The 22353-nt window shown below is 42.6% G+C and overlaps 2 protein-coding genes across 3 annotated transcripts; one reads left to right on the top strand and one right to left on the bottom strand.

The window, feature by feature from the left end:
• Positions 1 to 23: 23 nt before the first annotated feature.
• On the top strand, positions 24 to 6308 carry LOC100844162 (LEC14B homolog). Of its 2 annotated transcripts, XM_003566531.4 has the most exons (10): positions 24 to 359; positions 481 to 869; positions 1010 to 1129; positions 2442 to 2519; positions 2625 to 2795; positions 3519 to 3596; positions 3907 to 4079; positions 4169 to 4324; positions 5582 to 5642; positions 5775 to 6308. In XM_003566531.4, exons 2-10 carry the CDS (start codon positions 504 to 506, stop codon positions 5991 to 5993), a joined length of 1422 nt encoding a protein of 473 aa, XP_003566579.1. In that variant the 5' UTR covers positions 24 to 359; positions 481 to 503; the 3' UTR covers positions 5994 to 6308. The 2 variants fall into 2 exon arrangements, with proteins under 2 accessions (XP_003566579.1, XP_010231729.1); XM_010233427.3 differs by lacking the exon at positions 24 to 359 and having other exon boundaries at positions 733 to 869; positions 1015 to 1129.
• A 257-nt stretch (positions 6309 to 6565) lies between these two features.
• On the bottom strand, positions 6566 to 17716 carry LOC100834003 (signal peptide peptidase-like 2). The gene is made up of 14 exons (XM_003568912.4): positions 17475 to 17716; positions 14694 to 14852; positions 14511 to 14622; positions 14241 to 14360; positions 13287 to 13444; positions 12715 to 12891; positions 12527 to 12561; positions 12290 to 12446; positions 11219 to 11272; positions 11044 to 11136; positions 9382 to 9521; positions 8179 to 8249; positions 6975 to 7058; positions 6566 to 6867 (listed from the first exon to the last, which is right to left on the bottom strand). Exons 1-14 carry the CDS (start codon positions 17616 to 17618, stop codon positions 6779 to 6781), a joined length of 1593 nt encoding a protein of 530 aa, XP_003568960.1. The 5' UTR covers positions 17619 to 17716; the 3' UTR covers positions 6566 to 6778.
• Positions 17717 to 22353: the final 4637 nt, after the last annotated feature.

The following is a 22353-nucleotide window of genomic DNA, read 5'->3' on the forward strand; positions in this document are numbered from 1 at the left end:
AAAGCCCTCCCCATTTCTCCGAGATCCCAACCGGATCCCTCCCTGACAATGTCCCGAATTCCCGATTCACCACCAGTGACCAGTCTCCTTCCCTCTTCCGCTTCCTCTTCTCCGCCCGCTGCTCCGCTGAAACCCCAATCCGTCTATCCATCCCCGGGCACTACTGCTTCCGCGATTCCCCGCTCAGCTCGTGTGATTGAACGAGGCGCAGCAGCTCTTTGCAAATCGTTCTGTATTTTTGCTCTCTCGATTTGTTTGGTTCGTTGTTGCTGCCTGGGAGAGAGGTTTCAGGGTAGAGCAAAACCCTGCCTTGCTAGCCTCGGGAACGCCGCCTAATCAGGCTAAACCTTTTGAATTCTGTGAGGGGTCTTGTTGATTTTACCTCAATTTGATCTGCTCCCTGAAACTTGGTGTATTCGCGGGCGCGAATTCTGCTACCAGGCCGGTGTTGACAAGCAAATTCTTATGTTGTTTTGGTAGGTGTTGACGCTGGGGGATTAATAATGGCAGCGCCATCCAGGTTGCGGGGGAGGCGGCTGCTGGGCAGGGAGGTGGAGCGTGAGCACGAGCCGTTCACCATCGATGAGGACGTGTCCCATCTCACCAGGATCCGATCGGAGCCGTGTCCCCGCACTCGCGCTGCCATGCACCGTGCCGGCCGGAAGAAGAGGGCCGTCTCGGCTTTCGAGATGCTGTCGGCGAGGGAGTCCGGCCGCTCGGGGGGCGGCGGGTTCTCTCAGGCCGACCGCGCTTACGCCGCCGGGAAACACCTCCCGGCGAAAGGCCCGTGGTGCGTGGAAGACATGGATAGCGAGGCGTACGTCTCGCAGTTCTCTAGCGATGGCTCGTTGCTCGTCGCTGGGTTTCGGGTAGGTGATTTTGCTTCTTCTCAAAGTGTGTATGTAAAAGGACTCGTGGGAGTTTCTTAGTTTTGTTCATGAAACTTGCCGATAGAGAAGTTGTATAATTGTTGGCTAATGTTTCTCTGTAACGTAAATTTGATGATAAGGGAAGCCGCATCAGAGTTTACGATGTCGACAAAGGGTGGAAGGTTCATAAGAATATAAGCTGCAGAAGTATGCGGTGGACCGTTTCAGATATTGCTCTCTCGCCTGACCAGCGATACCTTGTAAGTCTGTTTTGCATCGATTTCTATCTTGTTGGATCTAAAATTATTTTGCCTGCTAGTTCGTTCCGGCACATATATAAAATTAGTGCTAACTAAGATTGTTTGGAGGAGACACTGATTCTGTTGACTGCTGCTGGTAACTATTTTTTTGTTCTCGAACACACGTGTAAACGCATGTCATTTTGTATTAGAAGAGTGCCGTGCAACAAACTACAAAGCCAAAGCTAACGGCAACCAAACACCAACACCTAAGCTAGCCAAGGCCTAGAGCTAACCAAAAGACCAAGCCAAAACCGAAGGCAAAGGAACAAGAACAAAGAAAGAAATAGAGAAAAAACTGCTGCTATGCCTATTCTACAGCCACTGGAGCTACTGGCCATGGGGGGCTGCTGGTAACTGTAGTACTGACATTTATTTGCTCTGAGGGTTTAGTTCCTATGCAACAATCCTACTGTTAAAACAAAAGGTTTCTATGCAACAATCCATTTCCAGTTGTTTTTGGTTAGGTCATTGTGCAACATAGTTATATAGTGCATCTAGCTATTACATGTTTTAGATTTATCAAAAATGTGTTGGAATTAGGATGAATTTCGCTTTTTAAGGGAATGATTAATTTCCTCAAAAGATTGTCTTATCTTAAGGAATCTTTTCTCTGCTATTTATTCTACAACATCAATTTGTCATCTCAACTACGGATCTTCAGAATGTGTTACATGACAAGCAGTGTTCAGAATGGCCTGCCTTCCTGAATGGTGATCCATAGCCATTCATTTTTATAACTGTCAAGCCAGCTCTATCTGTAGTTATCATCCTTAGGATATTTTCCTTCTCACTTCATAGAAGTTACTACACCTCTAGTTATACGGAAGTAATGTGAAAATGAACTGAATAAGGGCCAGCTTACATTGATTTGTTCTACTGTGAAATTTAGTTTGTTAGCGGAGTCTTTACACGGAATCATTTTGTTGTTATGACTTCGAAAGAATGCGTTCAATTCCTTACAATCTCCAAAAATAAAAAGCCTCTGAAATGCCACCACAATGCCAAACAGGGCCAGTTACAGTTGCTTCTAATATTTTATTAGTAGAATTTTCTTAATTAGTCGATTTCAAGGTCTGTTAGTTTGGTTACCATTTTTAAGTTCAATATTAAATCAAATTTACACGCAATACTCACTCTTGTTTTCTGGAAAATGATCCCTTGTGGTGTGTGCTCTGAGTTCTTTTTTACGGTAATTGGTTGCTGAATTTAATCAAGTTGTATTATACACTTTTTTTTTCATTTTTACTTAATTCCCTTCAATCCTTCACAGGCCTATTCCAGTTTGTCGCCTATTGTTCACATTGTAAATGTGCAGAGTGCTGGAAGGGATTCGGATGCTAATGTCACTGTATGCTCTATACTCTGAAACTATGAGCTGTATGCTCGTGTCGTATTCATAAAACGCCTCTGTTGTTCTTGTAGTCGATGTTTCAGAATTCTTATTTTTCTGCAGGAAATTCACGAAGGTTTGGAGTTCTGTGATGACGACGAATACTCTTTTGGGATATTCTCTGTAAAGTTTTCAAAAGATGGTCGAGAAGTTGTTGTTGGGAATAATGATAGCTCAATATATGTCTATGATCTTGGAGCCAATAAAGTATCAGTCCGCATCCGTGCTCATGAGGTATAGGATCCAATTTGCGATGTGTGTTTTGTTTCAACTTTCAACCACTTATCTGACTGTTTTATTTTCTTTTGTTCCTTCTACATCATGTTGTCTCAAATTAGAACAATTGATTGTCTCAAATTAAATCACGATCACCTAATTTTTTGAAAAAAAAAAGCTATATCTCAGGGCTTGCATCGCAAAACTTTATCAGATACCTTGAGATTTTTGTGACATTCTTTTGAGAAGTTTCAAGTGGGCCCATGGTTTTGTATTGATGAAACACTTTGGGGGAAACATAAGAAAACAAGGCGAAACAACAGCTTTTGCAGATGAGTTCTCATTCTTCTGTCAGATCATATCAACATATCAAAAGGATGGTAATGTATTCCAGGTTTGAGGTAGTCTGGTTATGGGAATATGGAACGTGTACGGATCTCTGAGACTAACCACCGGATCAACATGCCATGTTGCCATTAACATCAGTACATTGTGTTAAAAACATAATATTTTAATACCTTTCATAAGAACACTTGCGAAAAATCAAGATCAGATAGATGTGAATGATGTACCTGATGGTGTACATGCTAGAACCATCCTCATGCGGAACAGTATAAGTTAGATTATAGAATGGCTGGAGGCGTTAGATTTGGACCAGCAACTACTCTAGGTGTTGTGTTAGAAAAAAATGCAATACTTTGTTTTCTGCGATCTCATGTTTTTCTCCATTGGTTCTGTAAGGCTGATGTCAACACGGTGACCTTCGCTGATGAAAGCGGTAATGTGTTATACTCTGGAAGTGATGATAATCACTGTAAGGTTAGTAGTCTTGTTAATTTCTCTAGATTGCTGTTTTACTTCTGTCTGTTGGGGTCTTACTTCAATATGACCATCTAGTTTATCTAACAGAGAACAGAATAGCATAGACTTTGTATATAATAAATATAACTGCCTAACTGGAATTAATACAAAAGGCATAAGATGGCTCTAAAAATGGAAGAATGGAGTCAGAGTGCATATTGTTTAGATTCTGCTAAATCAAGTGACGTGCCTCTTAGAACAATCCTTTATATATTCGTCATCCTTTTATCCAGTCTTGCATTAGCCTGACTATACTCATAACCCTTAGGTGTGGGACAGGCGTTGCCTTGTAAGAGAAAAACCAGCAGGTGTATTGACAGGTCACTTAGATGGAATTACATGTATTGATAGCCGTGGCGATGGGCGTTATTTAATCTCGAACTGCAAGGATCAGACTATTAAACTTTGGGATGTTAGGAAGATGTCCTCCACCGTAGAAGGGTAATGTTTTTTGTTTTACAGCCATGCATTCTATTAAGAATGTTTTTCCCAATTTTGTATATTGTTCAATTAGCTACCTTTTTTTGCAGACGTCCACCAAGATTATATGATTGGGACTACAGATGGATGTCATTCCCATCAAATGCCAGATACTATAAGCATCCAAATGATCAGTCTCTGGCCACATACAGGGGTCATTCAGTTCTGCGGACACTTATCCGCTGTTACTTCTCACCAGTGCACAGGTTAGGAATGAATAATTTAGCAAGACTTGTAATATTACTGGAAACGTTATTAGCACATCAAGCTGGATTGTCGGGTTTACCTATGATATGGACTTCATTTCTTCGAGAAAACGAAAAAGCATTGTGTCTCGATGCAATAATAGAAATGAAAGAGACATCTTACAAGCCTATGTGTTTGCCTGAGAAACAAAAATCCATGATGGGCTTGAGTTTGGATTGTTGGATTTATCTCATTCTTCCCTTCCCTTGACATAAATGAGAATTGAGCAATAACTCAGTTATGGTCATTGTGGGGTGACCTTGCCAACCATTGTTTGACTCCTTTCTGGAGCGAATTCTAGCATTTCATTATTTCCTCTACCTTGATTAAACTAGATGATACCCCGCACGTTGTTGCGGAAATTTATAGTTAACACAAAGAGTATTTTGAAAAATATAATGAAATTGTACATTTTTCACTTAGTGGGGATAGCTTGATGGAAGTAACATGCATGCATGTGCAAAATATGAGTTCTCTACTAAATAGGTGTGAACATATTAATTATATGATGATGTGGCATGCTTGCATGTTTAGAGAAATCTAGTAGTGGGTTGCTTCTACTTAGATATAGAAGATTCCACAGGGCCTCTCCCCTATTTATTAGTTTTTTCTATCTCGTTACATAAATGGTTAATGACACACTACAATGCCCCTTGCTGTTGTTGGCTGTTCCTCTTTGTCCATCAAGCTGGCATTGCACTCCAGCTACTGTTGATGCTGTGAGGTCAACATGGCATGTTTGGTAGTCTTGACTTTGGTACTTACGCCTTCAAAGCACTCACTTGTAAGTTGCGAGGGATCTTGGACAGCAAGAAGTTGTGCATGATAGCATAGGCTGATCACAGGGTCTTCTCAGCTAACTTGGGTCCAATTCATAGTGATGAGCAGTTCCGGTTGTGCTATACTTGAGACCATTCTGAGCTAAGTTTATTTTGCAACGTTGATGCTCTACTAGCTCTCCTAGAAATGTTGATTGTCATGTGAAACACCTGGTTGACAAGTATTTTAGTTATGTCATTTCAAGGTTCCAGGCAACCTTGGTAGCTAAAGTTTATAGCCACTTGATGGTGAACTTATGAAGATGCCACTGTATTGTCCATAATGCATTAAAATTAACATCGATGGTGTGCAAATACACGTCACTCTCATGCGCTTCTTGTGGTTTTCTTTTTCACACTAATCTGGTTTTCTTTTTCATGTTGCGTTATTTGTTGCAGCACGGGTCAGAGGTACATATACACGGGATCCAGTGACGAGTCTGTCTATATCTATGATGTGGTATGTATATCCAATCTTCTCATATTTTACAGCTTATAGCCTGTCTAACTACAGTGCTTGCAGACATTCAGATACTTGGCTACCTGTAAAGTTCATCTCTGATACCTTATTCTGTACCTGCTGCTGTTACAGGTTACCGGGGAGGTCATCAAAAAGCTCTCATGGCACGGATCAATTATCAGAGACTGCACTTGGCATCCTTACCGCCCGACGCTCGTCAGCTCTTCCTGGGACGGCTATCTGGCCAGGTGGGAGGCATCAGGCGACAATGAGGACCCCTCGATGCTCACGCTCGACGAGCAGAGGACTAGCCCTTACCACCAAATGTATGGGATGTCCTTTGCTATGTAAAGAAGTTGCTGAGGAAACCTGGCATGATCTGAAGAGACGCAGCAGCTGGTTCGTGGTTTGTGCTGAGCTCCAGGTTAAGCATTCATGTCAGGCAATGCTGTTCCGAAAATGCAGGGACAGAAAGAAAAAATTGTTGAGAGTAGCTTGGTAAATTTGTGTATGGTCAATCAGATAAGTTGATGTCATGCATGTACATGTGTATTACTTTGCTGCCATATGGCGATGTGCAGATGGTTGTCATGAAGACTTACTGGAGTTGGCTATGCTCAGTTGCGCCTTTCCTTCTATTCAATAAATCCCAAGCGTCAAAAGAAAGATTCACAGTCCAAATGCATGAACCTTACTATACATGTTTGGTTAGATAGATACCTAAGTACAGGCAAATTGTTCTCAATAGTGCGGCAAACAAAATGGAAAATATAGATGTGACAAGGTTTCGCAAAAATAGTCAGTGACATGTAGACCATAGTAAACCACAGTTGTGGCAACGAACAAACTAGATGCATAAGAAATAGACTACGTGCGAAGTGATTAGAACCCAACACGCTTTAGGTTTAGACGGTACTGTAATCTGATATTAGGAAAAAAATTGTGAGCCAAATACCTTGTCAGTACAGTGCATGACCCCTGAATAACAAATCTTGCACATCACTGATGAGCTATTTACTACAGAAGTAATACTATTGCATCAAAGTTTTCAGACATGTACACAGTTTTCACGTTCAATTCATCCATTAATTAGATCCAAGGATGTCATCGGCATTTGGACACAAACTCTAGCCAGATCAAACTTCTTCCACTAAATTTTCTGATCTTCCGTAGTTCCATAGGAGAGGCAGTTCACCTCTTATCCAACCAAGCACAACTATAAGCCCTGGTATGAAAAATGGAATAAGCATCAATCGCGCTAATTGCAGTGGTATAGAAAGGGATCAAGGATGAAACCAGGATGGGGCACCAAAGACACGCATATATACTTACCTAGTGTGCATGGAACTAGGTACAGCAACGCTGGTTGACCGTGCCCATCCATCAAGAAAAGCGCAAGATATGTAAGGAAAAGGCCTGCATGAGCAAAAGTGTGTAGATTTCAATTCTCTATTAAAAGAGTAAATTACACTACAGACAACTAATGAAACATAGTCCACAAAAAAAAATTCTTTCACTTAACCACGACTTTCAGAGTATAAATATACAACACCATACCCAATCCTGCCCAATTTTGTCTCTGATCCATGTGACCGTACTACGGAGAACTGGTCGACATGGCAGATGTAACATGGTCACCATCCACCACGGTTTCCCTCTGTTCTACCGGGAGCCTTTTCTGGTCCTCATCTAAACAGAGCGGCCATCTATGCTTTTGATCGAGCTCGAAGTAGGCGGCAAAACAAAATGCAGCAATGACTTGGGGATGGGTAAAATGGAGCCATGTAATTGGTGCTGCTCCAGGTGGTGGTGCAATCCGGTTCGCCCAGAGATGCGCATGCGAGGCAGTTACTGGATAGGCTTGTGTGGCTACTACACGCCACATGGGAGCTTACGTGTGTGTTGACGTGTCAGTTTGCTAAGTCAGTTGTGGTTATGTAAAAAAATATCTGGTATGAGTGAGATGTGACATACTGCCATAGTAATTGTGATTACGTACAAAAATTATAAAACTGTGGTTTCACGTTGCACTTGCTTCAAATGTCGGTACTAGGTCACAGGAGGAGAGAATGGATGACTTAGACGGGCTTTTATGCTCAAGTGGGGTTGTGGGGGACTCTGGGTAATTATTATCTAGGCGGACTCATAGAAATTCTCGCACCTTGGGGTTACGACGATGGCAGTCATAGCCTGACAACAGTAGGGTTGGTCCACAGCAACTATTATTGCAAAAAATCTACACAAATTATTGCCTACACTAGTTCAAAATAGTTCCGGACACTATGGCCATCAAGATCCATCTTTCTTCTGGTACCCAGATATAGTTCACAGTTAAATAACTGTTCAAGATAATTACATAACTGAACAATGAACACGAGCAATACAACAGAAGACACGACATTGAATGCTAACATCTAACTGATCAACTCAAATATAATAGAGAACAAGATGAATCAAGCACTTACCAACAGCATATCCTACATTCCTAACTGATCAACACAAATAAAATAGACAACAGGATGAATGGAGCACTTACCAACAGCATATCCTACGGTCAGCCACAGAAAATATCCATTTAAGACACCTTTTTTACCTGCCCTGTCAAACCTGCATAGGTTATCAAAGTGATGTATTGTTTAGAAAGGACGAAGACAAAATCAAATTCAACAAATGAATAAAGATTACACAACCAAGTGTTAACAGGTAATGACCACCTCCCCCCTCCATTACAAAAGTCGACATCTCGCCATGGTGTAGAATTCCTCAAATTTTCATTGTTGTTTAAAAGCAATACAGGGACTGTGTGTGGGTATTATAGCAGGTGTCGCAGTGTAGAAGAACGCTGCGTATGGAGTATTATTATACTCGATGATCTGATCATTTCCACTAACATTGATGGTTTTGGACAGGAATGTTGCCGAGTGCGGATACAGCATGCTTGCAGCCAAACAAAACAGCTACAACCTACTCACCCAAGACATGCCTCCGAACAATAGTTTTTGAAACAAGACCTTGTCATCAAGATGGTAGTGCAGTTGGTGCGTTGGTTCAACCGGTGGATCCACTGGTCAGACCATGGTTATATAGAAGCAAACTAGGAGTATGCAAACACAACAACCATCAAGGAGTGTTAATTAGGTGTAGTGGAGTAAAGCTCCAGTAGAACAGGTCAAGAACCATAACACCTCTAATTTTTGGCCAAATATTAGCACATACACCACCCGAGCATGTGGGGTGGTTGGAACGTATCTGGTCCAACCATGAATTTGATGCCGATCCGTTTTCTTGAACAGAATTAATACTGAACCACCGGTCTGTCGTGGTTTTTTAAACTATACTCCAAACCAGTCAGGAGTATAATATTTAGGAGGTTCTTATTGTGTAAGAAAAGGTGAAGGGTCCAAGTTATGTTAGGAGTTCTTATATTCTGCTACCGAAGGTCAAGGACACGAACATGTATCAATGTTGAGACAAGCAATCCTGTGTCTTAAGAACCAATTCTTATATTGTGCAAGAACCAATCTATTATCTCCGAAATATTCTCTCATCTCAATCTATCTTCAGGTCAGCACGGTGCTTATCCTGAATCAAGGTTCAAAACAAATAGTATGTGTCTTAAGATCTTCATTGCGTTTAGCATGAAAGGAAATCTATTTAAGTATGTTTCTTCCATGTCTACCCATTATTGAACTAACGAAGTAAAGGATCAAAAGAAAAGCCATAACATTACAAAGAGTACCTGTAGCTGAACGCAACGAGCAATCCGGGAAAAATAATGTCACCAAAGCCTAGCATGTCATAGCCACCCCATGGATCAAAGAAACGAGGTATCCTTAGGAGCATCGGAATTGTTTCCCCTGAGTTGTCACCACGTGCAACCTGCAAGTTTTAATGAAATGATAAGTAACAAAAACTCAATCACAAGTCACAACACACAAAGTAATAAAATTAGGCTACTAAGATGGGCATTTTGTAGACAATCTTACGATCGTAAAATTCTAAACCACACAAAGAACATGTTCTAGACATGTTACTGAATTTTCAAGTGTGTGACTTTCCTCCAAAATACATCAATATTTCATATGGATCATCAGAGGACCAAATTAGATCATAACACTGAACATTTAACTCCATAGTTTGGAGCATGAGCAAACAATGCAATATCTCATCATGCTTAACTACAAAGTCTGTAACGTGTAAAGTCATGAGCTGATGACTAATAGGTTCTAACTACAAAGTGCATCAACGCACTCCGGTGCAGCACGGAGACACTCTCGATCCTTCTTCCCTTGGATCACTAGTCATGACATGTCCGTGCTTGAACTTCTTTTTACCAAAGGTGAAGTGCAAAGGGCAATGGTGCAAGCGGTCTGGTCTGGTCCGTTGCTTCCCATGAAAACAGAAGTCCCAGTAGGATCTGACCTATGCCCTAAGGTCGCAGAGCGTCTTCTCCAAAGGTCTCCTTCTACTCCCGATCGCCGCCTCAGGGAGGATGCCACCGGTCCGTGCCGCAAGATCTTTAAGCGCCGCTGCAGCAACCACCTGTGACCGATCAAGCGGTAGCAATGGCACTCTCCGGCACAAATCCTCACACACACAGGATGGAGCGCTCTCCAAACCCTGAGCACCTTGACCATCTCCAGTGCCGTTACCTTCTACAGCAGCAACTCGTCCCCTCCACCAGCTTCTGCACCCTCCGCCTGTCCCTCCAGACCACCTTCGCAAGTTCCATAATCGGTCTTCAAGTGACCCGGCCGGGGATTCAAATGGCAAGCCAAGGACAACAAGATGCCTAAAGCGAAGGAGAAGAACGAAGTGGGTGGTGGCTGCCTCCTCAGACCATCAGGTGGGTGAAGACTGAAGAGTGACAATTAGCAAGAAAGAGGAGCTGAGTTGCACCTTTGATTACTAGTTGCAACCAATTAAAGTTTTGCTAAGTGACCAGGTCCTAGTCTTATTAGTTTGCTACCAAGTTGCATTTACACCAAAATGATTTGTAAACCAAGAGGTTAAAGATTGGCGTATGACAATGTATTATGTGTTTAATTGGAGAATGTACCAATTTAAGATAAATCATAGATCAGTATTTCATGACCAGTTGAATTTTGCAACCGGTAAGTGCAAGTTTTTCGTTAATAAAGGCAAATTTGGTACTCCCTAAGATCCATATTAATTGTTGCTGATTTAGGAAAATTAATATGGATCGGTGGGAGTATAAAACTTGCAATGCTTGCAGTTGAGATAGCTATGGTTTTTTTTTAATATGGATTTTTTATATATAACTAGAACAATCTTCATATATCTAAACCTGCACACTGTAATCTATTGTACAAAGTAATGTATTAAAGCATAACTGACAGCAAGTCTTGATATAAAGGTAAGAGGTCGAGACTATACTTACTGCAATCATGACACTCTCATGGAATAAAAGAGGTGAAATGAAGACCCAGAAGATGTCATACACAAATGCAGCACTAAGAAGAGCTGATGCAACCTGCAAAGATACATCCTTAGATACTTCTCATACATGTAATTGATGACAATCAAAGGATTAGTGCCAATAGAAATAACAATACCCTGATATTTGGTAAGCGCGCCATCTGAAGCACAGTTATCATCAAGCAGATACCCTGGGAGAAATACATAGAATGCATGGTGAATAATATGTACGAGTATTTCATTTTGCAAAGGTCCAAGCCAGCAAGCCTTTTAAACATTGCATGCCAAGAATTTTAACATCCCAGGTATCAAACTATCAAAAGAGGTCGGTAAAAAAAATTAGTTCTCTTGTTTAGAGTTTAGACAAACTATTCAAGAACTTAAAATGTGACTCTCGAACAACATGCATGCCTTATCAATACAATATCAAGCTTAGAAACTGCATGTCAATCAAGCAAATAGATAGAGGGTGTGAAACGTAGATGACCTTGTCAACATTTTGCTTCGAACTTTCATTGCTGGCCCATCAATGGTTGAATCAAACAAACATGTGAAAATAAACGTCACAGCGGCACTTTACGGTCTAATGGGTTCATTCCATAACTAATATATGCATTCATATCAGATAAATCATTATTCAACCCATCGCCAATGGCACTCTAACCAGTGATGGATGTAGCTTAAACCAAAAGGATTAACTGAGATTTTGACACCATAGGTTTTTGCAAAAATAAGATCCCAGTTCCTAAATCTATTTCCGCACATAAAATCCAACATCTGATTAATTTTTTCAAGGGAACCTCACTGCAATGTGCAAATTACAAAATGAAATCACATTTAGCTGATCCCACTAGGAAAATGGGACCACATCCGCACTGAATTCGGACATGCCAACATGCTAGTTTCAAGTAATTATGTTTTGAACTCTGGAACTTAAGAAAACCAGTTCTATATCATGCTATCATGTGAACTTTGACTTGATCCGTGGCAACATTACAACAGGATGTGTAACTGCATGCTTTCACTTGCTACTAAACCAAAATGTACAAGAACTACAACTACAGGGGTGTTTCATTAAGGAATTTTGTATTTACTTTAAATTTGAGCTAAATACCAAAAGTTCGCAAAAAAAATACCTCTCATCTAAGCAGCACCTAGAGGTAAAAAACATAGCAACAGCACAAAAGAATTTTATAGATTCATCTTACGAGGATGTCTTGGCCTATCCAAGCAAACGAAGAATGCCGATAAACAGCCCACAGAATAGCAAAGACCGTACAGAATGGTACTATTCCAGTAGACAAGGCCAAGACCTCCCCGAAACATGGGAGTTGCACACTCTTTTGTCCACAATCCTTGAAAACCCTGTAAATGTGGCACAGACAATGAGACAAATAAAACAAAGAGCATTGACAAGATTGCTTAATAAAAAATTCATAAGTTACCTAGAGATAAGAGTCACCAAGCAAACATGCATACCCTGCAAGACACAGTCCACAATCAACCTCAGAACTGAATACCTCTCAGAAACATGCTAAACTAAATAAACACTTCAATAGCCAACACCGCAACAAGTATGTGTATAAATAATCACGCCCTATGATCAAAAGAGCGAGAACATACGAAAAAATACCTCAATACCACCAATGCAGAATAACACAATTAGCAGCCAGATGAACCAAGATGACATGAAGTAGAACAAGAGGAGAAGGAAAACTGAAGCTACTATAATAAAGACAACAGCTCCCTTGGCACTGATTTCAAAGATTTCTTTGTCTTCTCTGGAGTTTGTTCCAGAATTAGGTCCATCCTGTTTAGTATGAAATGAAGAAATTGTTAGTAAAATATATAACCAAGTGGAGAACTAGCCACAAACAAGATAAAACATAAATTAGAAGAATAATTCATAAGTAGAAACATGCCACAGAACAAGATAGGGTTTTTGTATAAATGCAAAAATGCTGTAAAGTTAGGGTAAAAAATCTCTAGATAGCATAAAATCAAATATCAAGCTTATATTTACATAGTCTTATTGATGACTCATGGTTAGTGGTACAGCACTGTTCCTGAGTTAGAGCAACTTTACCAGATTTAGTAAAAAATGTTGCTGATTGTAACCTTATAAATGTTGAATGCATTCTCTATGAGTATAAAAAGATATAGCATGAAGTGTCATATAGTTTGGATAGGTACAAAAGTCAGAACCTTCCGCGTCAGCTGATTATAACGCTCATCAACCTGCTCGCATGCAACAAATTCACTCCAGAGTGAGGAGCAGACTATGGTTCCTACAGCCATTATCCACAAGAAGCATGCTGAAAGGTCCACAACTGGACGATTTGGCGAATATAGCTGCACCTCAACTACAGCAAAAGAACATTCTCTTATTATCATGCATAGTCTGGCTTATCATAAATTGATTCACAAGAATACATGATTTAGATGAGTCATTCAAGAAAACACAATTTACATAGGAATCACAATTCACGGTGGTACAAAGGTGATTATTAAGTAAATGAGCATTGTATGAGAAAATTGTAGAAGTTCTGTGACCAAGCCAAAGACAGTCCTTCAGTAAGAAGTTAGTCACAAGAATTTACAATTTACAAGCATGGATTCACAAGCACACAAGAGCATCCAGTGTGTGAAGATCTCTACCAGCGCCAGGAAATGACACATCACACAAGCACCAAGGATCTAAGGTTGCATTTTCTCTCCAGTATTTAGCACATATTTTCATGGGGCCCACAACCAAATAAAATATCATCTTTCTCTCATCCCGATCACTCACCGTCCCCTATTTCACTTATTTGAGCCATGAATTAGGGCAAACAAAAAGATACTTTAGTGTGTTAATAATATCATTAAGTATAATTTTCTTCATAAATTTAGGTTCAAATTTAATGCAATAGTCTGAATCTTAGGTGTTCCATGCTTTAAGCTTCAATTGCCACATTAAAAAAACTTGTTTATAGCAGGGTTAAACAAATGGATGGATTATTGTCTGCAAAATTGCAAATGAACTATTGTTACGAGTATAAGCAGAAATAAGAGATTAGAGATATTTAACTAACCAATCTCTACCACTGAAGCGATATAGAAGAAATGAAGACATTACTGAAGTTTACCACATACAGAAAATTATGGGAATTTACTTACCAATTGCTCCCTGATCCAAGAAATCCTTCAGATTCTTTCCTGCTGACTGTGGTATCATTACAACCGGTATTGTCACATCAATTGAAGTGTCATTCTCACTGCAAACCATCTTGTAAAGTTCTGAAAACATGAAGTTAACCAAACGAATTATTGTCTGCAAAAGAATCTGGCATGCCTACCCAAGATATTAATGTGCTTCAACAAGACATCAATAATAAATTTCACGTTTGCTTAAAAACATGTACATATTTCAGGTTGCCTTTTTTATACCTTCACTGTCATTTATAACTAGTAAACCAGCTGCCCCACCAGCCTGTGCATTGTTTGCTTTAGCTGTGAAAGCACATTCTCCACGTGTCGCTAAAGCAATAGAATTTGTTACCTGCAGCAGCAAGGATTAGTTTATATGATGCTTTTAGAAATCTTCGTTACCAAGCGGAGTCAAAATCAAACCTTTGATGTCAAATTGGAACAGCAGTCAAGAGGATTTGCGAGCATGGAAAACGTTTTCTGAGCTTCATGAACATTTCTAGGCAAGGAAGCTCCAAATCTTGCGCTTAGTCCAACAACAGTTGTACCTTCAGTTCCATTCACCCAATTCTTCACCTTAACCTGGAGAAAAATCTGGACCATGAGAAAGAATGGAGCACTAGGGTCTAGGGGCAATAGTAATTTGCTTCCAGTTAAAAGTTTGGGTCAATCAGTACAAAATCTAAGTTTTCGTTTAGTTCTTAACTTTTGTTACGGCACCTATAGGTTATAGTGTCCAATAGTTCAACTGACATGGGTTGTAGGCTAGGGATGGCAGGCTGCCCTTGTATCCAGAACTTCTACAGCATGTTTTGCAGAATTGCCAAGACCTGTGAGATTTTGGTTCTCCTCTGAGATTTTGGAGTAGATAAGTTCTGCTAAAACCAAACGGGAGTTTTGTGTTATTGGGTTAGAATTGGAGGGAACTAGAGAAGTCTCCTAAGGTGCAATGGTGGGGACACATAGTTGTGAACCTCATCCAACCAGGCTCGATGACTAATCCACTTAAACCAAAAAGTTAAGGAGACATCTTCACCTGGTCTCTTTAAAAAAACTAATTAGAGGGCAGCTGCTTTTCATCTAATCTAATCTAATCCTGGTACTTCTTTCTTACCATTCCTCGGCTCGTGCGGGTTCAGAAGGCTGATCTCATTACAGGATCCTTCTGGGGAGAAACGTACAGCTCAGGGCCAGTCCTGGCATAACAGGGGCCCAGGGCAAAACCACGTTGTGGGGCTTTTGTTACTATTGTTTTAGTTTATGGATTTTGCAGACTAGTCTATATACTCATCTACTCGCGTGCACGACGTGTTGATCCTAGAGGTCAAACCCCGATCGATGGCTAGGTAAAAACACATTGGTGATAGATCTATCCACCAGTAATAGTTCATAGACGACATACGCCTAGACAATGACACAAATATCAGGGCAACATTATATTCTTGGACAATAATACAAAGATCAGAGCAAAAAGGAGTTGGTTGTGGTTCAACCACGCCTCTCATAAAAAATCAAACTATCAAATCGAAACACAAAAAGGCTCAGGCTTAACACACTGCTTAAACATCTCATAGAAAATTACTACTCCCTCCGATCCATATTAATTGTCGAAATATTACATGTATCTAGACGCTTTTTAAGCATAGATACATCCATATTTGGACAAATTTGAGACAATTAATATGGATCGGAGGGAGTAACAAAAATAGGGAATGCCATGTGTTGCAGGGAATGCCAATGGCTTTGGAGCCAAAGACCGGTTTGTGGGCCGACCGCAGATACATAGCCGTGATATTAGCTTCTACTTAGATGAGTAGTAGGCCAATAATGGTAACTTAATGCTACCGCCCTTTGGTCTGCAACATATATATTTGTTTTATTTCCCCAATGTGAAGATCATTGAGTGCCAAAGAGACAGCTGCTAGTTTGTGTTCGGCCTCTATCAATTAGTCTGTGCGGTGAATGCTGATAGTCTACTAAAGGAATTAAACTTGATTTTTTTATTAAATATATCTGCATTTGTACGCACCTACCACGTACGCAGAACAATGCATGCATGCACTGGCAGGCAGGGCCCCTGTCGCTCCGGAGCCCCAGACGGGGCCCCTGTTTGCCCGTGCCCAGGGTCGGGCCTGGTACAGCTGTAGGTCCAAGCCCACGGCAGGGTGACTGTTACCACATCAACGCATGAGGATAAGGTGGCACACGGCGACCTTGGGCCAAGAAAGTCCAAATCCTATCTTAGAAAGTAATCTATAATTCTATATCAAGTAGGAAGTTATCTTCTCTTTCCATATTGCTCGCATCCTATGTGCTTTCCAGCTCGTGCACCCTCTCTACTATATAGAGAAAATTGCACCAACCTTGAGAGTTCAGAGTATCTACCATCACAGCCGGGGACGAGTCACGTTATCCCCTATGCTCTAACCCCTAGTTCCAACCGCTACCTCACCCTCCTCCAACATACCAGGGAACTATAACAGACCGCGTGTTGGTTTCTCTTTTAATCAGAGGATTCAATCCACACTAGTTGTTAGGTTGCTTCTTTCTTGATGTGCCGCTGTCGTTTCAAACTGCGATATGCCTGCAGCTCTTTCTAGTATTTGCATCTACTAAGGATTGTAACAACCGAGAAAGTTTTTAGGTTGCTCCTGATCAGATTGGGTTGATTTGTTCATTGCTGTTATAACAGAGTAAATATACAAAAAAAATTGCTGCCGCGTATAAGTCGTTTGCTATTAATCATAGTACAAAACAAAAGAAATTGCTGCTAAGTTCACAATAGGGTTCACTTATGTTAACGCTGACATTTGTGTTGTGCTGAACTGAAACGGTAGGAGCTATTGCTGTTGTTGCTTGCCTACCGTGAAAGGTTGGGTGCAGATGGGCATCAAGCCATCAAGCAGAGATTACCTAGCCTCCAAACTTCTTACCTTGAACAGCGAACTTCAAATCCTGGCTCCGCCATCATTACACCCCTAATTTTACTAGCCTACAGCTCGATTACTTCCACGCTGTTTACCCAGCAGAAACTTACTCACGAATCACGACCCCCAGCGTCAACGAGATCTCATCCCCCAAAGCTAAAACGTGTAGCACCTCTATAAAGTAAAACCAACCCTAGAGAGACGTATCACCACGAGCACCGAAATGCGGAACTGGTGAATAGAGTGAATGTGGGAGGTCAGATTGGCTCGTTGTTACCAGCTGGAACTTGTTGGAGCAGCCGGGCGACGGCGGGGCTCCAGCGGCGTCGTCGCTGGAGGCGTCATCGGCCGCTGCGCCTGCGGCGAAGAGCAGGAGGAGGGCTAGGGCGGCGGCGGGTAGGAGCCTGCGGCGGATCGCCATGGTCGTCGCCCGTTGGCGGCTCGTCGGGAGCCTTGGCGTCGACCGGACGGCGAGAGAGGGGGCCGACGCGGTGGGGTCGCAGTGGAGTACGGCCGGGGGATTAGAATGAGGGAGATTATAAAAGAGTTCTTAAAAGAAATGGTACTCCGTATTAATTTTCTTAGATGTAAGAAAAAAAGATTATGAGAAGACAGAGGTAGTATTTGCTTGCGTAAAGGTCAATTTTACCAAGTCTAGTTTTCATGGGTTTTCTTGCTCTTCTTTCATTCCACTTCTTCATTTTATCCTCCCGTCAATGATTCGTCCGTCACTCCATTGAATTCAATTCCGGTATTGTTTCTATGATTTCTCATCGTGATTTTCGACAACTGCTGATGTAATCGAAGGAGTGGCTGCTACAACATCTCTTGGTTCTTTGAATTCTATAAAAAAAAAGAGGTTATTCAACTTCATCAAGCTTCAAGCGATCAAAAGAGTTTAGGGTAGAACAAAATTGCATTGCTACAAGGATACGGCATGTCAGACTAACCATGTCACAAAATGTTTTATCCAAAGTTGAATTTAATGCTTGGCAAACAAAATTATGTATATCATCTCAGGTGCTACTGCACCCAATTTGCCAGAACGCCATCTTTATCTAATACTTGCATCATAAAACCTACCTGATAGCGTTCTTTTGGCAAGTTGGAAGTACTCATGTGGTTTCCGCCAGCTTCCATTGGTCCTCTTTTAGCGAAACCTCGATATAAGCACAGGCGCCGCCGTGCTCGGCACATGTGTGCTTTGCCGCCATGTGAAGCTATGTGTAGTCGCATGCTCGTTTCATCCGATGTTGATGAGTCAATTACAACAGGACACGGATATCACATTTGATCCACGGATATCCATGGATATCCGGTATTTATTAAAATAAATAAATTACTGATATGTTGGTCCATTAGTTAACTATACAAGTCATATGTAAATAGTCCCCTTCCCACTCAACCCTAAACCTAACTCCCTCCTCTCCCTCAGTCCCACACTCCTGGCTAACCACTCCTGAACTGCTATTTGTTGTTGTTCAATGCTGCTGATGTATATGATGATGAATATATTGTTTATGAATTATGATGTATATTGCATGAATATGGATAATCCATGGATACCCGGATACCCGGTGGATATGTATGTGGATATTGTTTTGCATCCATGGATATTTTCGTGGATGGATAATTGGTTTGGCGATGGATATGTATATGTATATGAATATGGATTTGGTTAACCCGTCCAGACCCGCCCCGTTGCCATCCTAAAACAACAACACTCTATTATGATACACTCAACTGTTATGCGCCTTAGGAAAATGTTATTACAAATGGGACAGATAAATAGTTCCAACAATGACTTACATGTCAGTTGATACACCTAGTAGCACCTTTTCTATTCTAGAATTTGCAACATATGTTAAGATTTCCTTTATAATTTGTTGCCAAAAAAAAACAATTATAACAAACTAGTGAAGGTTCGTTCATGTAGACTAAATGGTCAGTGTATGAAAATAAAATGGCACAGTTCCCTTTTTGTGCAACTGAAATATGCAAGCTCTTTTACAATGTATAATAACAAAGCAAATTTTTGTTGATGTTATATTTATTCCAGGTTCACGATTGTCAATTCTTCGTGCTGGTCGTTTTCTGTCCCCTGGGCAGTTTTGGAATCACCGCAGAGCAAAAAGTACAATTCATTATTACATCATATAGCAGTGGAAGGAAAAGATTTGCCTTTCATAACTTGTTAAAACATTTCATATCCATCCTTATTGATCATTGCAGAATTTATGCAGTATGTTTTGAAGTTGGAGGAGCCCACACTCCATACGCGGTTATCCTCCATATGCCTTGGACCTACGGAAGTTGGCGTGTCCCTCTGGACCGTCGGCCTGTAATCGATCTTTGCCGGCAACCTAGCCACGTTGCTTCTCATCTGCAAGACCTGGAAAAATCATTTCCTTCTTCGCCTGCTCCACCCTCCCCTGAAATTTATATACGTTTTGAAGTTGTTCAGATCTCCAAATCACAATAAAAGTTGTACAACCACGTTTGTAAAAAAGAAAAACGGGCTCACGTACATGCTTCCCTATCGGATCACAAACGGTGGAGCCGTTGTACCAATGTTGATGAAATACTACATGAGTTTGTTGTTCTCACCGCCCATTTGCGATGGGAACAGGCGGCTGGAGGTTTTGCGGCTGCATTTATCCCTAAGCCCGCCGCTGACCATGAAAAATCCCTGGATGGACATATTACTTGCGGCGCCTTCGTCGTCGTCTTCCATAACAGACGACGAGCCCTCGTGGCATGCGTTGCTTGTGATAGGGGCACGCTTGCCACGTTGCCTGACGCGCCGGTTTCGATCGCCCACAGTTCCCGCGCCACTGTTTGTATAATGCACATGTTAATTATGTTTCTTGAGAACGATTAGACAGCCCACATGTACATCATCAAACACGAATATCGATGGTGTATAGATATACCGCCGTTAATTGGCGCGGCACACAGAATGGCAGAGAGCACTCAAAATCGAAACGCATTGGACGCTGCTGCTTCCCAACATCGGCCGCCGGGTAGAGTCGAATTGGTGTTAGAGCCACTGCAGCAGTTACCGAATAATCTCAAAGGAAAAAACGCGGATTCGGTGTACCCAATCAGGTTTTTCGGTTTTGCAAAAAACGCGGCCAGAGCAGAAACCGAAAACAAGGTATGCAGTATCTGTTTTGTCCCGGTCTGCACAAAACCGAAACATGTGCGGAATCATTAAAATCGACGGTTGGACGTCGGACAGATATAGTTCTCCAAATTTCGCAACAAAGTAGAAAGATACACATCAAATATTGTTGGCTCCGACTGCGCAATCAACGCCATGAGTGGCTCCGGCTGCAGCAGCCTCGGCAGTTGCCGCTGCCGCCTCGGCGGCAGCTTTGCGGCGACGCTGCACGATCTCATTTCTTTGCAGCTCCCACCACTCCCTTGCGAGTGGATCAAGCCCACTCAGATTCATAAGAATGATCTTGTTCTCCTCCGCAAGCACAATCGCAGCTGTCTTTTCCTCCTCAATTTTGGCCTTGCGCGTCGATATTGATCCTTTGGAGTTCCACCTCACGAATAGCTTGCAACTTTTGCATTTTTTGTTCATGCTTCTTCTCGGCACTGATCTTTTTGAGGTCCAATTTTGGCGGACGAAGCGATCTCCTTGGATCAATTCATCGAACTTGTCATTCAAACTTGAGGTCTTGGCTGTCTTCTTCGGCTTCTCTTTCTCCTTCTTCCATCCATCCGGCCTCTTGCTGCCCACCGTTCGATGCATCATTTTCTTCATCATCCAATTGGACGAATGCTCCTTTCTTCAGTGCTACTTCTTAGTCCCTCAATCGTCATTTCTCACTGTACTCCAACGCCTTCCAACGATGGTGGAGTGTAAATGGCCTCCTCTTGGAACCCGGCATGGCTTTATACCTTATCGCCGCAATTTTGTCCTACAAAGCAAAGATTAGCAACAATGCACAATTCAACCAAGTAGAGAAAGCAATTTCTTGGCCGACAAATCCGCATAGGAATTGGGAAGCGAATTATAATCGAAGCTACAAGAACGAAAGAGAAAGCAATTTCATCGATTCACCCTACATTTCGCCGGAAAAGAGACCGAGGGCTGAAAAAATTACCTGTCTATCGTATCGTCGAACAGTTGCGGGACGACCAACTGTTGGGTCGAAAGCCCAGCCGCCATCTTTCTCTTCAGCCCGGCCGTCATCTTCACCCGCCCGCCGTTCGCCTCAAGCATGACGGAGGGAGCGGCCGCATGCACAGTGGCAGAGGCTTGATGACGACGGATGGTGCCCTTGCGGTCGAGCCTTGTCCTTGCCCCGTCTAGTTTTCCTGCCTTTTCCGTTTGGAAGCAGCCAACACAGGGTTGTCACAGCATCGCGGCAACACGCGCCACCAACCCAACCCCAAAGCTGTGGCGCGGAGGCCTGGACTGGTCTATTCCAGGGAGACGGAAAGCCTGGACTTTACAGATGATCAACAACAGACCAGACAGAAAGCCTGCTGAGAGGCTGTTGGGAGGCGGCGTACCGTCTCGTCACAGCATCGCGGCCGCCGCCGTCGCCTCTCTGACCTCTCCGCCTGCTCGGCTTTGCTTCTCTGAGAGTGTTTCGTGCGGGCTGGGCTGGGCTGGGCCTCGTGCGAGCATGGACCAGATCCGGTGGCCCTGGGCCCTCCCCTCCCGGCTCCGCTGGTCGGCTGCTTCCACATCTCCGTCGCCACCGCCGACAACATGCTCTACGGAATGTCGGCTAACCACGACGACATGAACCGGCAGCACTCGTTCGAGGCCATGTCCAGAACGCCGCCGTCGGCCATGGACGAGGAGGAGGACTACGAGCACCAACGACGTCCACCATGGTCCTGGACCTGGAGAAGCGTGCCCTCGCCGCCGCCGTTCGGCGCGGACGACACGGTGACCGCCTACGCGCTGCACCCGGACGGGCGCACCGTCTTCATGTCCGCCCACAGACGGCGGTGCCCGCGCCTCCCCACGGGCACCGTCTCCTTCAACACCGAGCTCCGCCGCTGGAAATGGCACGGGGAATGGGCGCTGCCCTTCCACGGCCGAGGCCACTACGCCGCCGACCTCGACGCCTGGGTCGGCCTTGGTGACGATGGACGCGTCTGTTCCTGCCAAATCGTCTCCCGCACCG

The sequence above is a fragment of the Brachypodium distachyon genome, chromosome 2 (assembly GCF_000005505.3).
Source record: "Brachypodium distachyon strain Bd21 chromosome 2, Brachypodium_distachyon_v3.0, whole genome shotgun sequence".
In the NCBI taxonomy this organism is placed as follows: domain Eukaryota; kingdom Viridiplantae; phylum Streptophyta; class Magnoliopsida; order Poales; family Poaceae; genus Brachypodium; species Brachypodium distachyon.